Source organism: Homarus americanus, unplaced genomic scaffold, assembly GCF_018991925.1.
Source record: "Homarus americanus isolate GMGI-L3 unplaced genomic scaffold, GMGI_Hamer_2.0 scaffold32929, whole genome shotgun sequence".
NCBI lineage: Eukaryota > Metazoa > Arthropoda > Malacostraca > Decapoda > Nephropidae > Homarus > Homarus americanus.
In genome coordinates this window covers 1,818,000-1,840,583 of record NW_024737097.1, presented here as the reverse complement: position 1 = coordinate 1,840,583, position 22,584 = coordinate 1,818,000, and the positions used below count along the sequence as shown (strand labels likewise).

The following is a 22,584-nucleotide window of genomic DNA, read 5'->3' as shown; positions in this document are numbered from 1 at the left end:
AACCTGGACATACGACCGCCGTGCTCGTATAAAATATTTTTCAAATTACGTATTTTCTAGTACCAAAACGTTTCGGCCCCGTACGACAGTGTGGGCTGGGCCGCCTCGTGGTGTACAGCATCCACTCCGTAGCTCACTCAGTTGGTGTTTGGCCGTCGTTGTTGTCATTAGTGATCGCACTGTTTACTGACAAAACTTTCGTTTCTAATTCCCTTTAAAATGACTGGCAAGCTCAAAAGTGAGAGTTCTCGTGGTGCTGAGAAGAAAAAGAGACAGTCAATTACTTTTGGGATGAAAATGAAAATAATAATGCAATATGAAAATGGAAAAACGGTATCAACCATTTCACACCACCTTGGCTTCTCTCACTTGACGATATCAACAATTTTGAAGAACAAGGAACGAATTCGTGAGGTAGTGAAAGGATCAGCACCTATAAAGGGAACAATAATAACGAAAAAAAGAAAAGGTCCTCTTCATGAGATGGAAAAATTACTTGTGATGTGGATGGAAGATCAGCTGCAAAAGCGTGATCCTTAAGCCTTCTAACCATACAAGCTAAGGCAAGAAGCCTTTTCGAAAGCCTGAAAGAGCAGGCAGGAGAGGAGTGCGACCAAAACGTCACAGCAAGTCATGGATGGTTCCAAAGTTTTAAGAACATTTACAGTTTGCACAGTGTAAAGGTGAGTAGAGAGGCAGCAAGTGCTGATGTGGGTGCTGACGAAGCTTTTAAGGAGGAGCTAGATCGTGTCATCATGGAGGGAAATTATTTGCCTGAGCAAATATTTAATGTGGATGAAACTGGCTTATTCTGGAAGCACATGCCAGAACGGACATACATCCCAAAGAGGCGAAAATCATGCCGGGATTCAAGGCATTCAAGGACCGAATCACACTTCTGTTGGCGGGAGTAAATGGTTTCAAGGTAAAACCCTTCATGATATATTATTCAGAGAACCCAAGGGCTTTTAAAAATGTCAGCAAGCGCACACTGCCAGTGTTTTATCATAGTAATAAGAAAGCATGGATGACCCTAGTACTGTTTGAGGATTGGTTCCTGAGTTGTTTCATTCCACGAGCCAAGGAGTATTGCTGGAATTCTTATAAGACTGTGGTTATTTGAAATATAAACATCATAAAATTTGCATGAGACACACAAATTTTAGATCTAATGTAAGAATTTTGATAAGAAAGGGCAAAAATTTTATCTTTTGTGCAAAATATATGACGTTTATATTCAAAATATTCCTTGTCTTGCAAGGAATCCAGCAATGTCAATTATATTATCCTAACTTTAGTCTGAGGTATTATTTACTACAGCTAGCCCCCGACTTACGACGGGGTTAGGGACCCAAATCCAGGTCGTAAGTCCGAATGGTCGTAAGTCCGAATGGTCGTAAGTCCGACATAGATTAAAAAAAATCTACAATGAAATACAGTACAGTAAAAGTAATAAATAATGAGGAATGGATACAGTACAGTGAAAGTAATAAATAATGAGGAATGGATACAGTGTGACTGAGCACTTACCTTTAATGTAGTCAGCTGAATGCACATGGGGCCCCCATAATTTTCTAATTATACATGGAGACTACATTAACTGGAAACGTTTCAGTATAGAAAATGCGTGTCATTTTGAAAAAAAAAAAAAAAAAATTGAAAAAAAAATGGTCACAACTGCGGCAGTCGTAAGTCCCGACGGTCGTAAGTCGAAGCAGTCGTAAGTCGGGGTCTAGCTGTACTAATAACGTAAGCCTACTGTTTTCGCCCAAACATTTTTCTGGTAGGGAGGGAAGGTGGGGGGTAGGGAGGGGCAGGGGGACCCAGCGAGTGTGGGAAGAGGGGGGAGCGGGAGGTGGGGTATTTTGATTGACAGATAGTGTCTGGATGAAGTATAATTTGTTTATTTTCTGAAGATATTTGTTTTAGCTCATAAAAATCATACAAATTACCCGGCCAGAATATAATTTACATTGCTGGAATTCTTATAAGATTGTGATTATTTTAAATATAAACATCATAAAATTTGCATTAGACATACAAATTTTAGATCTAATTTAAGAATTTTGATTAGAAAGAGCAAAAATTTTATCTTTTGTGCAAAATATATGACGTTTATATTCAAAATATTCCTTGTCTTGCAAGGAATCCAGCAATGTCAATTATATTATCCTAACTTTAGTTTGAGGTATTATTTATGACTAAAAATGTAAGCCTACTGTTTTCACCCAAACATTTCTCAGAGAGGGAGGAGCCAGCAAGCATGGGAAGAGAGGGTGGGGGGGGGAGTTGTCCATTATTTGAATGGACATTAACCGGCGACTGTATTTCTCTTAAATATTAATTGTGTGTGCATACCATCATAAAATTAAGATGTTATTTTTACTTCAACATAGGTATTGTGTCGGAAAAAGTGGAGTTTGGGGGTCGGCCCAGTCTCTATTTCAATTAATCCCATATGTTCTGTTATTTCATTTACGCGTTTCTCGTTTTACGCGGGCCTCCACAGGTTCAATTGACCGCGTAAATGCAGACTCCACTATACATGTATTTTAATTGCCGCTCAGCTTAGTGGCACTTCAGCCAAGCGCACTACATCCTCAAAACGTATGTCTCAAACGACACCTTTACGTGTTTACGCTTGAATGTACTCTTTCTGAAATGGTAATTATTATCCGTTGCTTTATATGTTTGGTGTCTTGATACACATAATAATTAGTGAAAAGAGAAGAAGTAGTGGTAAATGTGATTTCCGGAAGTATGAATTGTTTGTGACTTCGATGGTAAATTATCTTTATTTCAAACACTTTTTCACTCATATTCTGAAAGTTAATGTTTTCAAGCAGCTACCGTATATCTTTACATACATTAAATTTGGCATTCAAGTGAGCCAGAACTAGGTATCCTTAACAGTTATATATGGATATATTTCTGATACACAGTATCAATATTAATTGAAAATTATGTATGAGCCAAAGAGCTGCAAGATGGTGGGACTTTTACAACAGCTTAAAAAAAAAGACTACAGTATAGTGAAGACCCGTTCCAATCTCATTAGGGGTCCAGAAATACTTAAAATTCCACCTTTCTATAATAAATAGCAGTATAATAAATAGCAGTATCCTACTAAGAATACAGGATGCAGAGGTGAAGCGATTGGAAAAATCATTGGAATATTGAAAAGAAAAGTCATCTTGTTCTAAACAAGGACTCCATACACACACACACACACACACACACACTATTTTATTCCATATACACAAGCAGAATTTAACCTTTTGCTTGAGGTATGTTACTGTAGTAATTTTGCAATGTATGAAATATGCACAAGCAGGAGCTATAATCAAGCTGTCTTGAAAATTTTGTTGGAGAAAGACTATTATGTCTCGATATTCTTTTTCAGAAATTTATCTTTTGACAGACTGTAAAGAATGGAAATTATATACTGTATTGTATACAGTATAATACAGGTAACACTATTTTCTATGAATCCTTATGTCAAAATGTTGATAAGCTTATATGTGAAGGACTGAAGTGTAAAATTTCAATTTCTTACCTAAAGAAAGTTTAGTGATCTGCCAAAGAGCTTGACAGGTTTAGTGATCTGCCAAAGAGCTTGACAGGTTTAGTGATCTGCCAAAGAGCTTGACAGGTTTAGTGATCTGCCAAAGAGCTTGACAGGTTTAGTGGTTTGCCAAAGAGCTTGACAGGTTTAGTGATCTGCCAAAGAGCTTGACAGGTTTAGTGATCTGCCAAAGAGCTTGACATGTTTAGTGATCTGCCAAAGAGCTTGACAGGTTTAGTGATCTGCCAAAGAGATTGACAGGTTTAGTGATCTGCCAAAGAGCTTGACATGTTTAGAGATCTGCCAAAGAGCTTGGCAGGTTTAGTGATCTGCCAAAGAGCTTGAATGGCTTAGTGATCTGCCAGAGAGCTCAACAGGTTTAGTGCATTCCAATTCCTATAAAAGATATTTGAAGTATAATTGCAGGAGGGCATAAGCTTTCCTGGGGTGATCCAGTTACTGTACAGTCCCCTTCGCTAGTGCGCTTACAGGGGTTCGTCATATAAACATTCCACAAATAATTACTGTACATTGAGATAGTTGTTTTAATATTGTTTTACTTTGATTTCATAATATGTTTACTATTGCTGGTTTCCTTCTGTTGAATGTAAACAAACACAGGTCTGCCACACTGCAGCACAAAACCTGATGAGCCCCTGTAAATGCACTAATGAAGGGGACTGTACATACTCCCCAGTAATAAAACACATGGAATCACAATGTTGAAAGAAACAAACAATATCGCTAATCTAATACTGTACAGTATTAAAATTATTTCAAACATAAATCATAACAAACTGTCTATACCGGTAATAATAATTACAGTAGGATCTCAAGTTTAGCAAGTTTTAAAATTGCGATTCATATGTTTCTCATCACCTTTAAAATTTCTAGCTTCTCAAGAATAGCGATTTTCATTACTGGTTTCGCAAATCAACGGAGAGTGGGCAGCGCGCATTGTCACGGTCCTTTGTTATCCACTGTGCTTTTTGTTTACAGCAGTTAGTTTGAATGAGTGAGAGCAAGTGGTGCAATGACCTTGGATTATATAACCCACTGTGCTTTTTGCGAGATTCTTGTGTAACTATTAATGATCCTTGTGTATTAATGAATGTGTATTAATGAGTCTTGTGTATTAACGATTCTTGTATATTAACGATGAATGAGGTGCGTAATGTAAATTTCGGGAGCGGTTCTGGTAGTAATGATGGCCATAGAGAAGGTCAACAAGGAAAGCCATACGTGACTACCATAAGGGGGTCAAGAAGAGGAAATACACCCTTGAAATGAAACAAGAGATTCTTGAGATGATAAAAAATGGTGCTAGTACCTGTGAAATCATGAGTAGGTTCAACTGCCCCAAATCAACCATACGTTCCCTAAAAAAAAAAACCAAGGAACCTTAACAGCTTCTGTGAATGTTTTCTCAATATTTTATAGTAACAGGACGATACTTCACAACGAAACTTACTGCTCGTTATCACAGAACATTACCTTCACAAGTGGGTGGAAGAAAGAAACCGTGAGCGGGTGACCTGTCTGGGCCACAGATAAGGCATCAAGCACGTGTTTATTACGCTGCGGTTGCACAAAAGAAACACATTTACTCTCCACCACTGTTCAATGCTTCTGTTGGTTGGTTGGCTGCTTTTAAGAAGCGTTATGAAGTCAAGTTTCCCCACTACCATGGATCATCTGCTGATGTCATAGCAGCTCTTGTGAAAGAGTGTGGTTATTGCCAAGACCAGATCTTCAATTGTGACAAAACTGGCATTTTCTGGAAGTGCTCTCCTAAGAACACTTTCATTGCCAGGGATGAAAAACAGGCAAGGGGTGTAAAGAATTCAAAGGACAGGATTACAGTTTTATTCACAGTTAATGCAATTGGAGATTTCTTAATGAAACCCCTGGTTTTTAACCATGCTGCCCGTCCTAGAGCCTATCGTCATGCCAATATGTCGCAGTTCAATGTTTATGGGACGTCTAAGAAAAAAGCTTGTGTTACAATGTCTTTATGCACTGATTGGTTTGACAAGCACTTTCTTCCTGATACTACGTTAAACTGTTCTACTAGCTATCAGTCACTCTATAAAGACTTCCGTCAGCAGGCAGACTCATTAGTTAAGCTACAACAAATCGAGGCAGAACTTCCTGACAGTGACCAGGCTCTACCAGCACCAGCTAACCAGGAGGAGGAGATGGTCGACGACCCAACTCCTAGCACCTCACATGCACCATCCCACAACTGTGAAGTGTTACCAGTTTGTAAATTTTGGAAAAAATATAATATTAAAAATACAGTGGACAGAATTGTTGAGACATGGCGAAAGATTAATTTCGCAACAATGCTACAAACATGGAAGCCTTTGTTCGTTAACTTCGAGGTAAGTGGGGTAGAGCAAACCGAGGCAAGTGGGGAGAGGCAGTCAGTGGCAGCAACACTAATGGACACAGTGGAGGCAGTTCGCTCAGTCCCAGCACTGGGATTTTCAGATGTTCAGGTTGAAGATTTGCAAGAAATCATTGGTCAACATCAGCAGCAAACAACAATTAAAGAAATGTTGGAGGAGGATGAAGAACAAGAAGAAAAGCAACCAACACAAGAGGATGATGTTAAGCCTGGTGAACCTACAACACTCCAGCTGACTGAGATGCTCACAACCTTCGCACGTTTCACTGAACAGCTTGAAGAACACGATACCAGGCCTCATGCGCAGAACCATATCTGCCCTGTCACTGAAAAGGTTATAGAGGAATATAAGGCCATGTAGATGTCCCGTGTTAATGCTCATCAGCAGGCCCTTATTACTTGGTACCTGCACAAGGCCCAGCCTGTTATTAATGCCTTGGCAAACATCACTTGGAGATGATGATGGCACCACCGATGATGATATTGAAGTGTTGGGTGACTTACTGGTGGAAGAGCTACCTCAAGACTTTGAGGGATTTGATGCTGAGGTTAGAGGAGGTGTAGAGGTGGGAGCAGTGAGGAAGCAGTAACCAGCCCTCCCTGCCTCAGAACCCATCAACCAACACCATCAATCATTTCACTGATTCCATCAAGGTAAGTTATTGTACAGTATGAGTGTACAATATATATATGTACGAATGCACTAGAGGCTTATTTACATGTATTTCAATGTCACTAATTTTGCGATTTCAAATTTTGCAACACTAAAACCAGTTCCAATTACTCGTGAAACTTGAGATCCTACTGTATACAGTAATAATAAAAAATCAACTATACAACTTTTTCTAATAACAATTATGAGGCAACCTTGTTATTTATCTGCAATAATAATACAAATTATTGGTCTTTACATCATTTTTATATTGAAGATTATCAATTACAGGTTGGGTATCCCTTTTCCGAAATTCCCACGTCCAAAATGCTCTGAAATCCGAAAGTCTTATTTCATTATATTTATGGTAGATAATACACTCAATATGGCATATACCATAACTTTGACTAGGGTAAGTGTAATGTGTATGCATAATGTGTATGTGTAATGAATAAAGGTAAGACACAGGCTGCTTAGTGCTTCAGAGTCAGGCATCATGGCGATGCCAAACAGACCGTAGTAATTGCTTACCTTTCTGGGTCTTTTGTGTACATCTTATCATATATTTTATACCCATAATTATTCAATTATATTTCATAAAACTACCTGCAGAATATTATGTATCCATATACTGTAAATGAAAAATAAATGAATTTTGTGCATAGTCTTGGGCCCCATCCCTGCTGGGTTGAGCTACCGCATGATACAGGAGCTGTATACAGGATATAGGTATTCCAAAATCCGAAAATATCCCAAATCCGAGACCCTTGAGGCCCCAAGCATTTCGGATATAGGATACCCAACCTGTAGAAATTATGAAACTGAATGTTCGAATTTTAATAAGTGGTCCTAAGAAAGATGCACCGAGTACTTTCAAGTGTTAAATACGCCTCTGACCACAATCATAATGAAAATATCATTTTGAAAAAGAACAATGATTTTTATATAATTAGCTTGTTTGTTTCTTACTTTATGATCTGATGTCTTTCATTGAAGTAAATCCACAAGTCCACAGTGTGATGTCTCTCCCAAACCTAGGACTGGCTTATTAAATAATTATGACCTGACAGGCTGACCCAAGATATTAATTATCTACACTAATATATCAGTGCTTGTGACTAGAAGCAAGCTGACCCCCAACCACACTGTGTCAGGGTTTAGGGGATGTTGGTAAGACTTTCTTTTATTCTTTTTGTCTCTTTAATGATGATCTCAGTGACAAGGTGCCCTGACATGCCAATAACCTTAAAAAGCAGACATAGGCATTTTTTTTGCACACACACACAGTCCACATTAAAAGGTCTTATTTGAGATAAGGGCCACAGAGTGATTTTAAAAAGGGAATCAATTTCTAACCTAATCAACAAATTAATAGATTTAGATTTCAGATACACAGTACTGTACTACTTTTAAATGTAGGCACCTACATCAGTACAGTACACATTATATAGAAATCACTCATATATTACAAAACATTCAAGAGGTTTAATACAGAATTACCATTAAAAACTACTAATGGAAAACACCCAACTGATGAACATTACAGACCCAACTGATGAACATAAACCACCCAACTGATGAACATTAAACACCCAACTGATGAACATTACAGACCCAACTGATGAACATTACACACCCAACTGATGAACATTACACACCCAACTGATGAACATAAACCACCCAACTGATGAACATTTCACACCCAACTGATGAACATAAAACACCCAACTGATGAACATTTCACACCCAACTGATGAACATTAAACACCCATCTGATGAACATTACACACCCAACTGATGAACATTACACACCCAACTGATGAACATAAAACACCCAACTGATGAACATTAAACACCCAACTGATGAACATAAAACACCCAACTGATGAACATAAAACACCCAACTGATGAACATAAAACACCCAACTGATGAACATTAAACACCCATCTGATGAACATTACAGACCCAACTGATGAACATAAACCACCCAACTGATGAACATTACACACCCAACTGATGAACATTACCCACCCAACTGATGAACATTACACACCCATCTGATGAACATTAAACACCCAACTGATGAACATTTCACACCCAACTGATGAACATTTCACACCCAACTGATGAACATTAAACACCCATCTGATGAACATTAAACACCCAACTGATGAACATTAAACACCCATCTGATGAACATTTCACACCCAACTGATGAACATTTCACACCCAACTGATGAACATTAAACACCCATCTGATGAACATTAAACACCCATCTGATGAACATTACAGACCCAACTGATGAACATAAACCACCCAACTGATGAACATTACACACCCAACTAATGAACATTACCCACCCAACTGATGAACATTACACATCCATCTGATGAACATTAAACACCCAGTGATGAACATTACACACCCAACTGATGAACATTACACACCCAACTGATGAACATTACACACCCAACTGATGAACATTACACACCCAACTGATGAACATTACACGATGAACATGATGAACATTACACACCCAAATGATGAACATTAAACACCCAACTGATGAACATTACACCCCAACTGATGAACATTACACCCCCAACTGATGAACATTACACCCAACTGATGAACATTACACACCCAACTGATGAACATTACACACCCAACTGATGAACATTACACACCCAACTGATGAACATTAAACACCCAACTGATGAACATTACCCACCCAACTGATGAACATTACCCACCCAACTGATGAACATTAAACACCCAACTGATGAACATTACCCACCCAACTGATGAACATTACCCACCCAACTGATGAACATTAAACACCCAACTGATGAACATAAACCACCCAACTGATGAACATAAAACACCCAACTGATGAACATAAACCACCCAACTGATGAACATAAAACACCCAACTGATGAACATAAACCACCCAACTGATGAACATTTCACACCCAACTGATGAACATTTCACACCCAACTGATGAACATAAAACACCCAACTGATGAACACAAACCACCCAACTGATGAACATTAAACACCCAACTGATGAACATAAAACACCCAACTAATGAACATAAACCACCCAACTGATGAACATAAACCACCCAACTGATAAATATAAGTGTTTTACCTACCGCTGTAAATATCATACAATAATGTACCTCTCTTTCCAGCCCATCAATTATTGGTCCAAAGAATCGTGCACAACTAGATCGACTCTTCACATAAAATGATTCACTTCTACAATGAATCACTATGCTCGTTCCACATCCAGGACTTCTTTACCACACTGCTTGGTGGCCTACCATCACATGCCAAAGACTTCCTTTATATGATGGCATTTATAAATATAATACAGTTTGCACCCAAATAAGCCATTATGTATCCAGTGAAGAATTTTTCTAAGATTTGTATCAGTTCTTAATGATTTACTATACAGGTATCCCTCGATATACGAATGGGTTAGGTAAAAAGAATTCGTTAAGTGTATTTTCATATCTCAAATAACAATAAATGGGTAAAATAGGGTTCGGTTCCTCAATGATAAAAGCACCCCAATATTATACCCAAAAACACAAAATCGGTTCACAAAAAAAACCCTACTAAACTAAAGATAAATAGTACACAACTACTGTAATTTACTACCTAACACATTAAAAAACATTAATAAAATACTGTACTATCTAGAAGAAAATATGAAACTAAAACTATTAAGTTAGAAATAAATCAATGTTTAACATAATCGTCAGGGGTGCCACTTGCATAGACACTGGCTGCTTCATGCATGGCCGCCCTCAAGCGTCGCCACAGCAACTCAGCCCGGCCACCTCTGCCACCCTTAACAACACTTTCCCCGCTCTCACACGCAAAGCAATGTTTATTCCCTTATTTTTTTGACCTTATGATAGTTATTTCTTTTACTTTTTTTGCACATTATGTATGTTGGATTGTGTGTGCATGTAACCGAGTTAAAAAAAGAAGTTAAGAAAGTTAAGTTTATCTATCCAAAACTACAAGTTGAAAAATAAACATAACATAATTCCCCCAGCTCATCCTGCTAACTATCCCTGGTGCAAAAATTAAAAAAATTTTCCTTTTATGTTTTTGACATTATAATTTTTTTTTGCACATTCTGTATGCAGGATTGTGTGTGCATGTAACTAAATGGAAAACAAAACTGAAGTTATGTTTATGGTTTATGCCCAAAATTATGAGTTGAAAAATAATCACAACATAACTCCTACCTCAGCCCGGTAAGGGGAGCACTAGGGGGATGTGGATGCCCCAGCTGACTCCTGGGGGAACACGATTTTAATTTTTGTAATTTAGGAAATTTGCATTAGCGAATTTTCATATCGAACATTCATATAGTGATGGATACCTGTACTCATGCTTTCTGCTCAAGTGCAATACATTTGTTATATGTATTGCAAAACAAGTTCTTGTGTGGGTGAGACTGAAGATTTGTAAATATTATTCAAATGAGACCGATGTCATTAAAATCCTCAGTGCTACCTACAAATTTGCTTTTGTTATTCTACTGTAACATCTGGGCATTTTCCATGCAGGAGGTAACACAAAGACTTACACAGCCATCTAGTCTTCATGACTTTAGTATTTAAGCACTGTACAATAACTTTTACTATGCCCACACTATGTTTAAAACTAATCATGTAAAATGTTCTTGCTTCTGTCATTTTTGGCAATTTTTCTATTGCATTAATATTATTATGAGTACTGTAATTCATATTCATATTTAAAGAATATTGACGATAATGACTTTTTTAAACTCCCAGTCTTTCATTATATAGATTGTGATGTGACAATTATGCATACTCAGAAAATAAAATATCTGAGAAAGAAACTGTGCTTTGTATATTTCCCCAATATTTAAGACAAAATTCCATTGTTATATGAAATATTAGTTTTCACACAAATTTAGGTTTTATTTCTTTATAAGAACTGTAAGTGTCAGAGGGTCAGACACCAACCTCACACATTTATGCTTGTACATTCTATAAAATTTCCATTAGCCAGTATTTTACAACCATTAAAATTTTTTCTTCACTGCTGTCATTGCTATCACTATTACCATTCCTCTTAACTTTAGCACTCTTACTATAATCGTAATGATCAATATTGCTATTTCATTATATGCCTGACCTGGTAATACCTTAAAATTTTAGTGAGTAAAAAAAAAATTATTTTGTTCCAAATCTCAATACTGTATAGGCAATGTACTCAACATACTAATTAAGGATTTAGGTTAAATAATTTGAAATTCATCTTAATTTAAGACCCTTAAAATATTTTCACCATTTTTTTTTAAATTGCTTAAAAATATAGCTCTAAATCAATAACTTCTCACGTATTTAATTTTTAGTGGGCGATATTCATCCGGCACCCAGCCACGAGTCCTACATTATTCAGCCATCACTCACCTACAGGCACCTCTGTTCTCAAGGCACTCAAGGAAATAACACAAAGTTATTATGAAATAGATGTATGAATAGTAACTGAACTTTGGCCTAATGAAGTACAGTACTGTACATCAATTTCAACAATCAATTAAATATATACATGTGTAATGTTAATCATAAATAAAAAGTTACACCTGCAAACTGTGCAGAACCAATAAATGGATTACACAGGCTGTAAGATTGTTGGCAGCAGCTCAATAATGGGTAATGAGTATGGAAGGTGGGTACACAAGAGTTGTATTGGAATAGATGGCAGACTGCAGGATGTTACTGACTTTGTGTTCTATATGTGCAGGTCAGGTAACCAAGTGGCCTGAGCAAAGCTGGAGAAACACAACATTAGGGATATTTCCCAGGAATGTGTTAATGTATTCTGTTACCTGGGTGACATGATCAGTGCTAATGAGGGTGCTGAAGCCAGCCCAGTTGCAAAATTCAAAAGTGGTTGAAGGAAGTTTATGGCTGCCTTTTATTAATTGCAAGAGGACATTCCCTTCATGTGAAAGAAAAGATGTATGTAGCTGGTGTGAAGTGTGAAATTGTATGGCAATTAAAGATGATGACATAAGCAGACTTGTGGTTGCTGAAGTGAGAATGTGTAATGTAAGACTGAAAGATAAGAGGCTCTGTTTAGAGCTAAGAGGGTGACTGGGTAATGAGAGTATTGGCAGACTGAGATGGTTTGAGCATGTGGAGAATGAATAGGCCAATTGGGTCAGGTGTACGAGCCTAGATGTGGAGGGGAGGAAAGTCATGGGTAGGCACCTATATAATTTGTCCACCTCCTATGACAACTCACATCACCTAAACTGCTCCTACCCAAGAAGATGAAGAGAGGTAAAGTACTATTTAACATTAGACATTACAAAGGTCATTAAAGAAACAAATACTTTACAGAATATATTACAACATATATAAAGCTTTACATGGCCTACATAAGACATACAATTAACACTTGATTATACCAAAGTATTAATTAACACTCCACTACAAAAATACTGTTGTGTTATCTCACCTTTAGAACATTGTCTAAAGGTACTATGTACAATCAGCTGACAACCAATAGTGCTCTTACAATCAATCATACAAGACTGCACATAAATAAATATGCTTGACATTCTGATTAATAATAAGTGAAATTATTTTAATATTGTCTTCAGGGTGTGCTAGGTATGAGGTGCACACCCAGAAAAAGTCATGAAACAATGATTTAATTACTGTATTTGGTTTAATTCAAATAAATATTCACAGCATTATACATGTAATAACACAGTGTTAACCAAAGTTTTTTGGGGGCTCTTCTTTCCGCTGCTACAAAATGCTGTTACAGTGAAGAGATATCACTGCACACTTTGGGGTTGGAAGGATAGGGGAAGGTCTGAGGCAGGGGGGAGGGGGGGTGGGGAAGCAGCAAAGGGGGGAGGGAAATAACAAACTAAAGCTTGCAGCCACTCAGTAGCACACTGCCCATTGTGGAGAGGGTCGTTCCATTCTTTTTTATCCATTTACTGTGATGGTGTTTTTGTGCTCTACTTTATATAGTCAGTAATTAAATCTCACTGCAGATGTAATTTTAGATGTATTAAAATTAATTTTACCCTTCTTACACAATGGGAAATGCTGTTGAAGCTATATTAAGTACACCTTTTTTTCAATCAGAACCTATGAGGATAAGCTAAAAGTTGTGAAGGATGGTAAACTTCGTTGTCCTCTCCCAAATTTACTTTCTATTCAAAGAAAAAAATTCTGACTATACAAAACATTTCTCCATTTCACATTAAGAAACAGCAGAATGGCTGACTGGTTGTGAAATTCGATCTAAGCTTTACTGTTGGTCAAGTTTACTGTTTTCCAAAGAGTGTGGTGTGTGGAATAACATAGCTATTCTTATCTCAATCATTTATCAGTAGCTCAGCAGAAACATGAAAGATCTCAATTACAAGTTCAGTCTTTCTTTGCTCTGAAAATATTTGGTAAACAGAGAATTGACAGAAACTGGAAAGCTGAAATATGCTGACACAATGAATGGGTGAAAAAGGATAGAGTAATTCTGAAACAAATTATTGATGCAGTATGTTATCTAACGAGACAAGAGCTTCCACTGACAGGTCACGATGAATCTAGTATTTCAGCAAATAGAAGTAATCATACAGAGTTACTGAATTTACTTCAACTTTATAATTCTCTTTTAGATACTCACTTATGTAGATCAACTGTGTTTCAAGGAACTTCACCAACTGTGCAAATTGATATCATCCAAGCAATATCTAATGCTGTTAGATTATATAAAAAGGGAGGTAAATTCAGCAACATTCATTGCTATTATACCTTGATGAAACTTCATATGTAATACCAAAATCACAGCTCTCTACAGTTTTGTGTTTTGTTCATGGTAGTAAAGTACATGAAAGATTTATTGGATTTACATATATGAGTGCTGACAGAACCTCTGATGGTGTATTCAGATACATAGTTAATATAGCTCAAGAATTCCAGATTCAATACAAATTGGTTGGGCAGACCTATGATGGAGCAAGTATGAGTGGACATGTAAGTGGCTTGCAGAGCAAAGTTCTTAATGACTATCCTCTGGCCCTTTTTACACACTGCTATGTGTGCATGTTGAATTTCGTTTTGCAGCAAGGCCTTTCCAACATCACGGAGTGTAGATTTTTTCCAAAATTTAAATGGATTAGCTACATATTTTTTAAGTCTTCTAAAGAGTTCATACTCTACTTGAATTTTTAGTAAAAAGCTGCCGTCTGTAGCTTCTACTAGATGGAATTTTACATCCTGTTTAAGCAACACAGTACTGTATAGAAATACAGAATTCAGTTTATTGAATTATTCCAGCATGTCATTGAAAATTCTGGAAATTGGGACACTGATGCCACTGTGAAAGCATGAGGATTTTTTTATTTTTCTGTAAAATTTTCAAACAATTTGTTCCTTGAAAATTTTTCAAAACGGTTTGGCTATATTACAAAGCAAAACCTATGATGTATTATACTGTTGTAAGAAAATAAATGATGTTTCACAACAGCTTAAATACAACAGAGAATATGGATTTGAAATTATATAATGATCAAAAGTCTAAAAGGCCAAGAAGTCTAGCAGAGGACAGTACCGTATATGCATGCAGATTGAGTGTAGATATTCTTCACTTTCTAAACTAGATTTTTTTTTTTACCTTCTTTGGGATAAAAAATGCGAGCAGTACAGAGTGACATTTCCAAATAACTTGATAAACAAATTAAAAGATTTTTATGTTTCACTTTTTTATTACAGTATACAGGTAGTTCTGCTATAACGTGATAATTGTGTTCTTGTAAAATATCATGTTATAGAAAATCGCGTAATAGAAATAACAGGGCTTATGGAGAAAATAGGGTTAGGTGCAGATTACTCGAAATCGAAAAAATTTAGTAGTTAGCCTAACACAAAGGATAGCACAGTCTAAATAAATGTTACATTCATATCTAATAATGAAATCATACAGTAAATGTAACACTTTACCTTGAAAAAATATGAATGTAACTTGATGGGGGAGAAGGGTGATTTTGAGGTTGATAACATCGAGCTTCTCTTCAAGTGTTATATCCTTTCTTTTACGATCATCACCGGGAATTCTATCACCAGAACGCTTCTTGGAGATATTCTTCTTTACCATATTCACAATTAATACCACAAAATTGGAGAAATAGTAAGCAAAAATCGCGTTATAGCAAACAAGCGTTCGCGTTATACAAATATCGTTCCTAATTCATAAATCGCGTTAGAGCAAATTCGCGTTATCAAAACACGCGTTATAGCAGAACTCACTATACTATATTTGCTTGAAAAATGAACTAACAGTGTTCTAAATTTCCACAAAAACACATCCATGAATTAGTAGAGTTCATGTTAGAAAACAGTCTCATGTCTGGTTTCAAAGTACAGGCATCCATCGTTGAGCGATCGTTAAGTTAGTGATATTTGGGTTTAATGATTTAAATTTTTAAACACCCTTTGTTATTTAATGATCTGCAATTTTTGGTTTAGTGATCTTAGCCTCACTGGGAAAAATTTGGGAAGGAAGTCGGAAAAACTGGGGATTCTGTGCTCTAAGTGCACATCATTACAATACTATAATGTGGGTTAGAAATAAAGAAAATACTGTATTGTATAATGTATACACTACAGTATAGTACAGTATTTTATAGTATACAGAGTATACAATATACTGTACTATAAAACTATAAAATGTGAAGAACATGGGTACGGTATATACAGTATATGTGGGAAGCGAAAGTCTGTATTGAGGCAGTGACTGGCCAGCCGCACTCTCTCTCCCCTTATGAGACATCACAGCATACAGGCGATGAACTGTGTCATGTGTATACTGTACCAATAAATGTCAGGAATAAATAATAATAATAAGTAAAAGGAAAAATTCTGCGTTGGCATTTGACAATCATTTCACAGGACACGAAACAGAGAACAGCTGTGAAATCCCCCATGTCGTTCCTCACTCTCCCTACCCTGCTCTGTTGTCTAACTGCCAACCACATAAGAACTGTTTATTCCTTTTATGTTTTTGACCTTATGATAATTATTGTTTTATTTTGTTTGCACATTCTGTATGAACGAATGTGTGTGCATTTATAACAAATAAAAAAGTAAAAAAATTACATGTATCTACCTGAAATTACGAGTTGAACAATAACATAGCTCGCAGCTCAGCCTCACCCGCCGCTCTGAGTGCTACTGGGTGGTGAGTCAACCAGTTGGTGACTTGGCTACACAATTACGTGCCATCTTCACGGATATTATTCCTTGTTATCCCTTGTTTAAGATATTATTTCTCATTTCTGTTCACTTAGCTATCATTTCACTTAGTTAGCTGGTTTTCTGGAATGCATCCTGATCGCTGAACGATGGATATCAGTAGTATTTAAACTGGGTGGACTGATCTTAACTATACCAAATAACACTGCTGTAACAGAATGCTCCTTTTCCATGCTAAAGCAAATAAATACTGGTTATTGTATAACAAAAGGTCAAGATAAATTCAGTGGTCTCAGTTTATCTTCAATTGAGAAAAATATTCTTATGGAATTAAGATAGAGAGGTTCCTTTTATGATGAAGTTATAGAGTAGTTTACATCACAAAAACAAAAAAAATAGAATAAATGTATAAATAAAATATTCTAGTGTTTAAAGTTTACACTGCCAATCCACTGCTACACATTTTTTTTATTTTACACAAGTGTGTGCTTACTGTGCTATTTATATACATATTATACAATCATTTCCAAGTACATTAAGTTATGCCATTTATTATAAAGAGCTTATGTTTAGCACACCTTGTTGTAATACAGTACCCACCATATGCCACTGCTGTCTTCTGCATAAAAGTAAAAAAATGTGTATTTGACATCCTAAAATAAACATTCAAGTAGGCAGCATGAAGGCAGAATAATGAAATATTTGTAGTGTTTCATAAAGACAGTATGGTCATCATCTCGTGACTTGAGTGGGTGCCGTGGGGCATGAGGGCATCAAATTAGCTCAGAAACCACAACACATTTCTTATCAATATCCTGTGTTAAAGTGATAATATGTATCAACTTTTGCAACACAGGTTAAAATTGCATAAATAGATTGATTTTATAGCTGAATCAGGAGGCAAGGGTGGTGTCAAAAGGCACTCCATAATTATCACATGGTTATTAAAAATCTACATTGCTACCCTCCACATCCTCCACATCCACCACATCCACCACAACCCCCACCATCACCCCCACCATCACCCCCACCATCACCCCCACCATCACCTCCTACATCACCCCCTCCACCATCAACACCTGCAACTGATGCAAGCATACAAACAAATGGATCCATTCCTCCATCACCATCTCCAACACCACCCCCACTTACCCCTACTCCACCACCTTCACCACCACCACCCCAACCCCCACAGCTTGCTTCACCAAATGTAGCATAATAGCCACCCCCACAACCACCACAGCCACCACAAGAACCACATCCGCCTCCAATGTTTGTAGTTACAACACCTAAAGTACACACAGTAGAAGTACCATGTGGATCGTTACTTCTGTGGAATGCATTAGTGGGAGCTGCAGCACAAAAGAACCCAAGGGCTGCTATCAACTTGAGGTTCTCCACTGGTATTCGTCGAGGAAGCATCAAGGGGTCGATATACTTGTTAGATAGGCCGTCGACTGTATCTGGCATGTGCCGTGGTTGGCAAAGAATGTGTAGTACAGTTACACTTAGTCCCAGTGCCACATTCTCCACCCAATTCTTTGTGTTCCCACTCACCTAGAAAGACAAATCAACTTTGAATAAATATGGAATTGTAAAAAATTACCGTACTTGATACAAACTAATAAATACCATACAGTATATTGAATGTCAAAGTAGCAGTATAAATGATATACATACATTATGTGTTGGTAATGACACAAACTCACATAAATGCATGTAACTACAAATGTAGAAGAGGTGAAGGAGGCTTTTGGAGAGAGCATCTCTATGTAGGTTACTGAAGGTGAAACAAAAAGTTCATTTTCTTATAAAGGAAATTAAAATGAGTAGGTAGATGATATAAAAGAGAAAGGGATGGGAGATTTGCTCGTCTCTTAAAGGTCCTGGTTAACTAGCCATTCAGACAGCAATTACAAGTTTACGCCCACAAGTACTAGTACACACAGGGGAGATTCCATGGACATAATTCTCCTGGGTGAGTAAAGTATATGGTTATAATTTAATTCGCCCTAAGTGTCGCCCTGGGCGAAACCGCTTTTATGTTGGATATCAATATTTTAGCCCCTCCTCTATGATCTGAGTATAGACAGAGGTCCCTTACAGCACGGGAAATATGGTCAATTTGCCCGCAAAGAGAAACTTCTATTTTCATCTTTCGCTGCTGCTGGCTCGGGGTGCCGAGTTCTGGCTCCACATTCAAAGGACCCTACATCCTGTACACAGAGTGAGGCGGGCTGGCGAGGGCAGACGCTAACCAATCATCGTGCATGAGGCAGCGCTTTTCGCTCGCTGATTGGCTGGCGGCTGCTAATGTTGTTTTGGCGCATAGGGCCCTTTGGAGCGAGAATAATAATAATATTATTATTTTATTATTATTTTGTTACCATTTGCAACCAATATGTGCCATATAGCATTCTTACTGCTGACTTCATATTAACATAATTTACCTTTATAATGGGAAATAATTTAGTGCCAGAAAATGCACTCAAAGATCAGTTGGGGTTAAAAAACCATAGCCTATTATTTTAATATGTTATAAGAAGATTTTCTCCGTCAATTCATCTACAGATTTCAAACTTCAATTAAAAAAAAAAAGCACTCTAGCTCCAAAAATAACGTAGTTGTGGTTGGTTGAACTTCACCGAAGTTTGACTGTGTTTTCTGGCATATATATATATATATATATATATATATGTTTTCATATATATATATATATATATATATATATATATATATATATATATATATATATATATATATATATATATATATATATATATATATATATATATATATATATATATATATATATATATATATATATATATATATATATATATATATATATATATATATATATATATATATATATATATATATATACAGTTTTACCCCGCCTAACGCGGTTTCACTTAACGCGTTTTCGCATATACGCGGTGCCTTGCCAAAGCTGAACTTTCACTTAACGCGGATTTTTTCCACATACAGTTTTACCCCGCTTAACGCGCTTTCACTTAACGCGTTTTCGCATATACGCGGTGCCCTGCCAAAGCTGAACTTTCACTTAACGCGGGTTTTTTCCACATATACGCGGTGAGTGTCCGAGACGCTATTTTTAGATTTGCCCCACCCGCCACCCTGCCTGACTGCCTGTTTTAGCTCATAAAATTCATACAAATTACCAGGACAGAATATAATTTACATTGCTGGAATTCTTATAATTTGGTGATCATTTTGAATATAAACATCATATATTTTGCTTTAAACTTACAATTTTTAGATAAAATTTTTCTCTAGGTAACTATGGTATCTTTTGTGCAAAATATATGACATTTATATTCAAAATATTCCTGGTCTTACAAGGAATCCAGCAATGTCAATTATATTATCCTAACTTTAGTTTGAGGTATTATTTATTAAAATTTAGTGGTTATCCCACACATCTCCTTGGGACGGTTGGTGGGGGGAGGGAGGGACCGACCGACCATCTGTTACCCCGTGAAGAATTATTATTTTTTTATTAACTGAAGATATTTGTTTTAGCTCATAAAATTCATACAAATTACCCGGTCAGAATATAATTTACATTGCTGGAATTCTTATAATTTGGTGATCATTTTGTATATAAACATCATATATTTTGCTTTAAACTTACAATTTTTAGATAAAAATTTTTCTCTAGGTAACTATGGTATCTTTTGTCCAAAATATATGACATTTATATTCTAAATATTCCTGGTCTTACAAGGAATCCAGCAATGTCAATTATATTATCCTAACTTTAATCTGAGGTATTATTTAATACTAAATGTTAAAAACTCTGGAAGGGAGGATTGGTGGGGGGTGGGGGGGAGGGTTGGGACTGACCGCGCGGTTGGAAGAGGGGGGGAGGCAAGGTGGGGTACTTTGATTGACAGATAGTGTCGTGAAGATTATTTTTTTTTTATTAACTGAAGATATTTGTTTTAGCTAATAAAATTCATACAAATTACCCGGTCAGAATATAATTTACATTGCTGGAATTCTTATAATTTGGTGATCATTTTGAATATAAACATCATATATTTTGCTTTAAACTTACAATTTTTAGATAAAAATTTTTCTCTAGGTAACTGTTATCTTTTGTGCAAAAATATGACATTTATATTCAAAATATTCCTGGTCTTACAAGGAATCCAGCAATGTCAATTATATTTTCCTAACTTTAGTTTGAGGTTATCCCACACATCTCCTTGGGACGGTTGGTGGGGGGTGGGGGGGGGAGGGAGGGACCGACCGACCATCTGTTAGCCGGCTGTGTAGTGTGAGAGGGGAGGGAGTTGAGTCCATTATTTGAATGGACATTAACTTGGCGACTGTATTTCTCTATTTCTCTTAAGTATTAATTGTGTGCATGTACCATCATAAAATTAAGATGTTATTTTTACTACAACATAGGTATGTGCCTTCAAAAACTGGAGTTTGGGGGTCGGGCCGGTTTCTATTGGAATTAATCCCATATGTTCTGTTGTTCACTTAACGCGGATTTCACTTAACGCGGGACCCTCTGGGTTCAATTGACCGCGTTAAGTGGGGTACAACTGAGTAATACCCCGCTTAACGCGGTTTCGCTTAGCGCGAACTCACGAATACGCAGTGCCTCGCAAGAGCCGAACTTTCACTTAAACACACTTAACCACGTATACCAGAGTGTCTGGCTCCAGACGCTATTTTTAGATTCGCTCCACCCGCCACCGCCTGCCTGCCTGCCGGCCTGCCTGTTTTAGCTCATAAAATTCATACAAATTACCAGGCCAGAATATAATTTACATTGCTGGAATTCTTACAATATGATGATCATTTTGAATATAAACATCATAGATTTTGCATTTGACATACAAATTTTAGATATAATGTTTACTCTGAGTAAATATGTTATTTTTTGTGCAAAATATATGACATTTGTATTCAAAATATTCCTGGTCTTACAAGGAATCCAGCAATGTCAATTATATTATCCTAACTTTAATCTGAGGTATTATTTAATACAAAATGTTAAAATTTGGTTTTTTCACCCAACATCTCTTGAAGGGAGGATTGGTGGGGGGTGGAGGGAGAGGTTGGGACTGACCGCATGGTTGGAAGAGGGGGGGGAGGCAAGGTGGGGTACTTTGATTGACAGATAGTGTCTTGAAGAATATTTTTTTTTTTTATTAACTGAAGATATTTGTTTTAGCTCATAAAATTCATACAAATTACCCGGCCAGAATATAATTTACATTGCTGAAATTCTTACAATTTGATGTGACTTATTTTGAATATATAGTATATATACACTTAGACCCCGACTCATTTACCACGTGGACTTATTTACCGCTGACTTCATTTAATTTAGATATAGATAAAAAAAAAAAATTTAAATGACATGCATTTTCTATACCGAAACGTTTCCAGTTAATGTAGTCTCCATGTATAATTAGAAAATTATGTGGGCCCCATGTGCATTCAGCTGACTACATTAAAGGTTAAGTGCTCAGTCACACTGTATCCATTCCTTATTATTTATTACTTTCACTGTACTGTATCCATTCATCATTATTCATTACTTTTACTGTACTGTATTTCATTGTAGATTTTTTATTAATTTTTTATTTTTATTTTTTTTTTATCTATGTCGGACTTACGACCATGTCGGACTTGCGA

General features: G+C 36.6%; 3 protein-coding genes across 5 annotated transcripts in view; 2 read left to right on the top strand and 1 right to left on the bottom strand.

Annotated features, from left to right (window-relative positions):
* The window catches only part of LOC121873156 (protein still life, isoforms C/SIF type 2-like), a 389,616-nt gene extending 377,932 nt beyond the window's left edge, over window positions 1–11,684 (top strand). For all 3 annotated transcript variants that reach the window (XM_042376482.1, XM_042376480.1, XM_042376481.1), the window contains one exon: window positions 9,826–11,684. The gene's annotated coding sequence lies outside the window, so the exon portion shown is untranslated. The remainder of the gene's footprint in view (window positions 1–9,825) is intronic.
* Window positions 860–6,336, top strand: LOC121873357 (tigger transposable element-derived protein 1-like). The gene is made up of 2 exons (XM_042376908.1): window positions 860–925; window positions 5,116–6,336. The coding sequence occupies exons 1-2, from the start codon at window positions 860–862 to the stop codon at window positions 6,334–6,336; spliced, it is 1,287 nt and encodes a 428-aa protein (XP_042232842.1).
* Window positions 11,685–14,024: 2,340 nt separating the features above from the next.
* LOC121873356 overlaps window positions 14,025–22,584 on the bottom strand; it is a 31,316-nt gene continuing 22,756 nt past the window's right edge. The window contains exons 6-7 of the mRNA XM_042376907.1: window positions 17,961–18,456; window positions 14,025–14,092 (exon numbers count right to left, since the gene is read on the bottom strand). Of these exons, the coding sequence (XP_042232841.1) occupies window positions 14,025–14,092; window positions 17,961–18,456 (564 nt within the window). The remainder of the gene's footprint in view (window positions 14,093–17,960; window positions 18,457–22,584) is intronic.

Bases quoted from the DNA above. Each gene is read 5' to 3' on its own strand.
- LOC121873357 (XM_042376908.1), top strand. From the start codon at position 860: ATGCCGGGATTCAAGGCATTCAAGGACCGAATCACACTTCTGTTGGCG. The intron at 926-5,115 runs GTAAAACCCTTC...TCTGGGCCACAG, and splicing joins CGGGAGTAAATGGTTTCAAG to ATAAGGCATCAAGCACGTGT.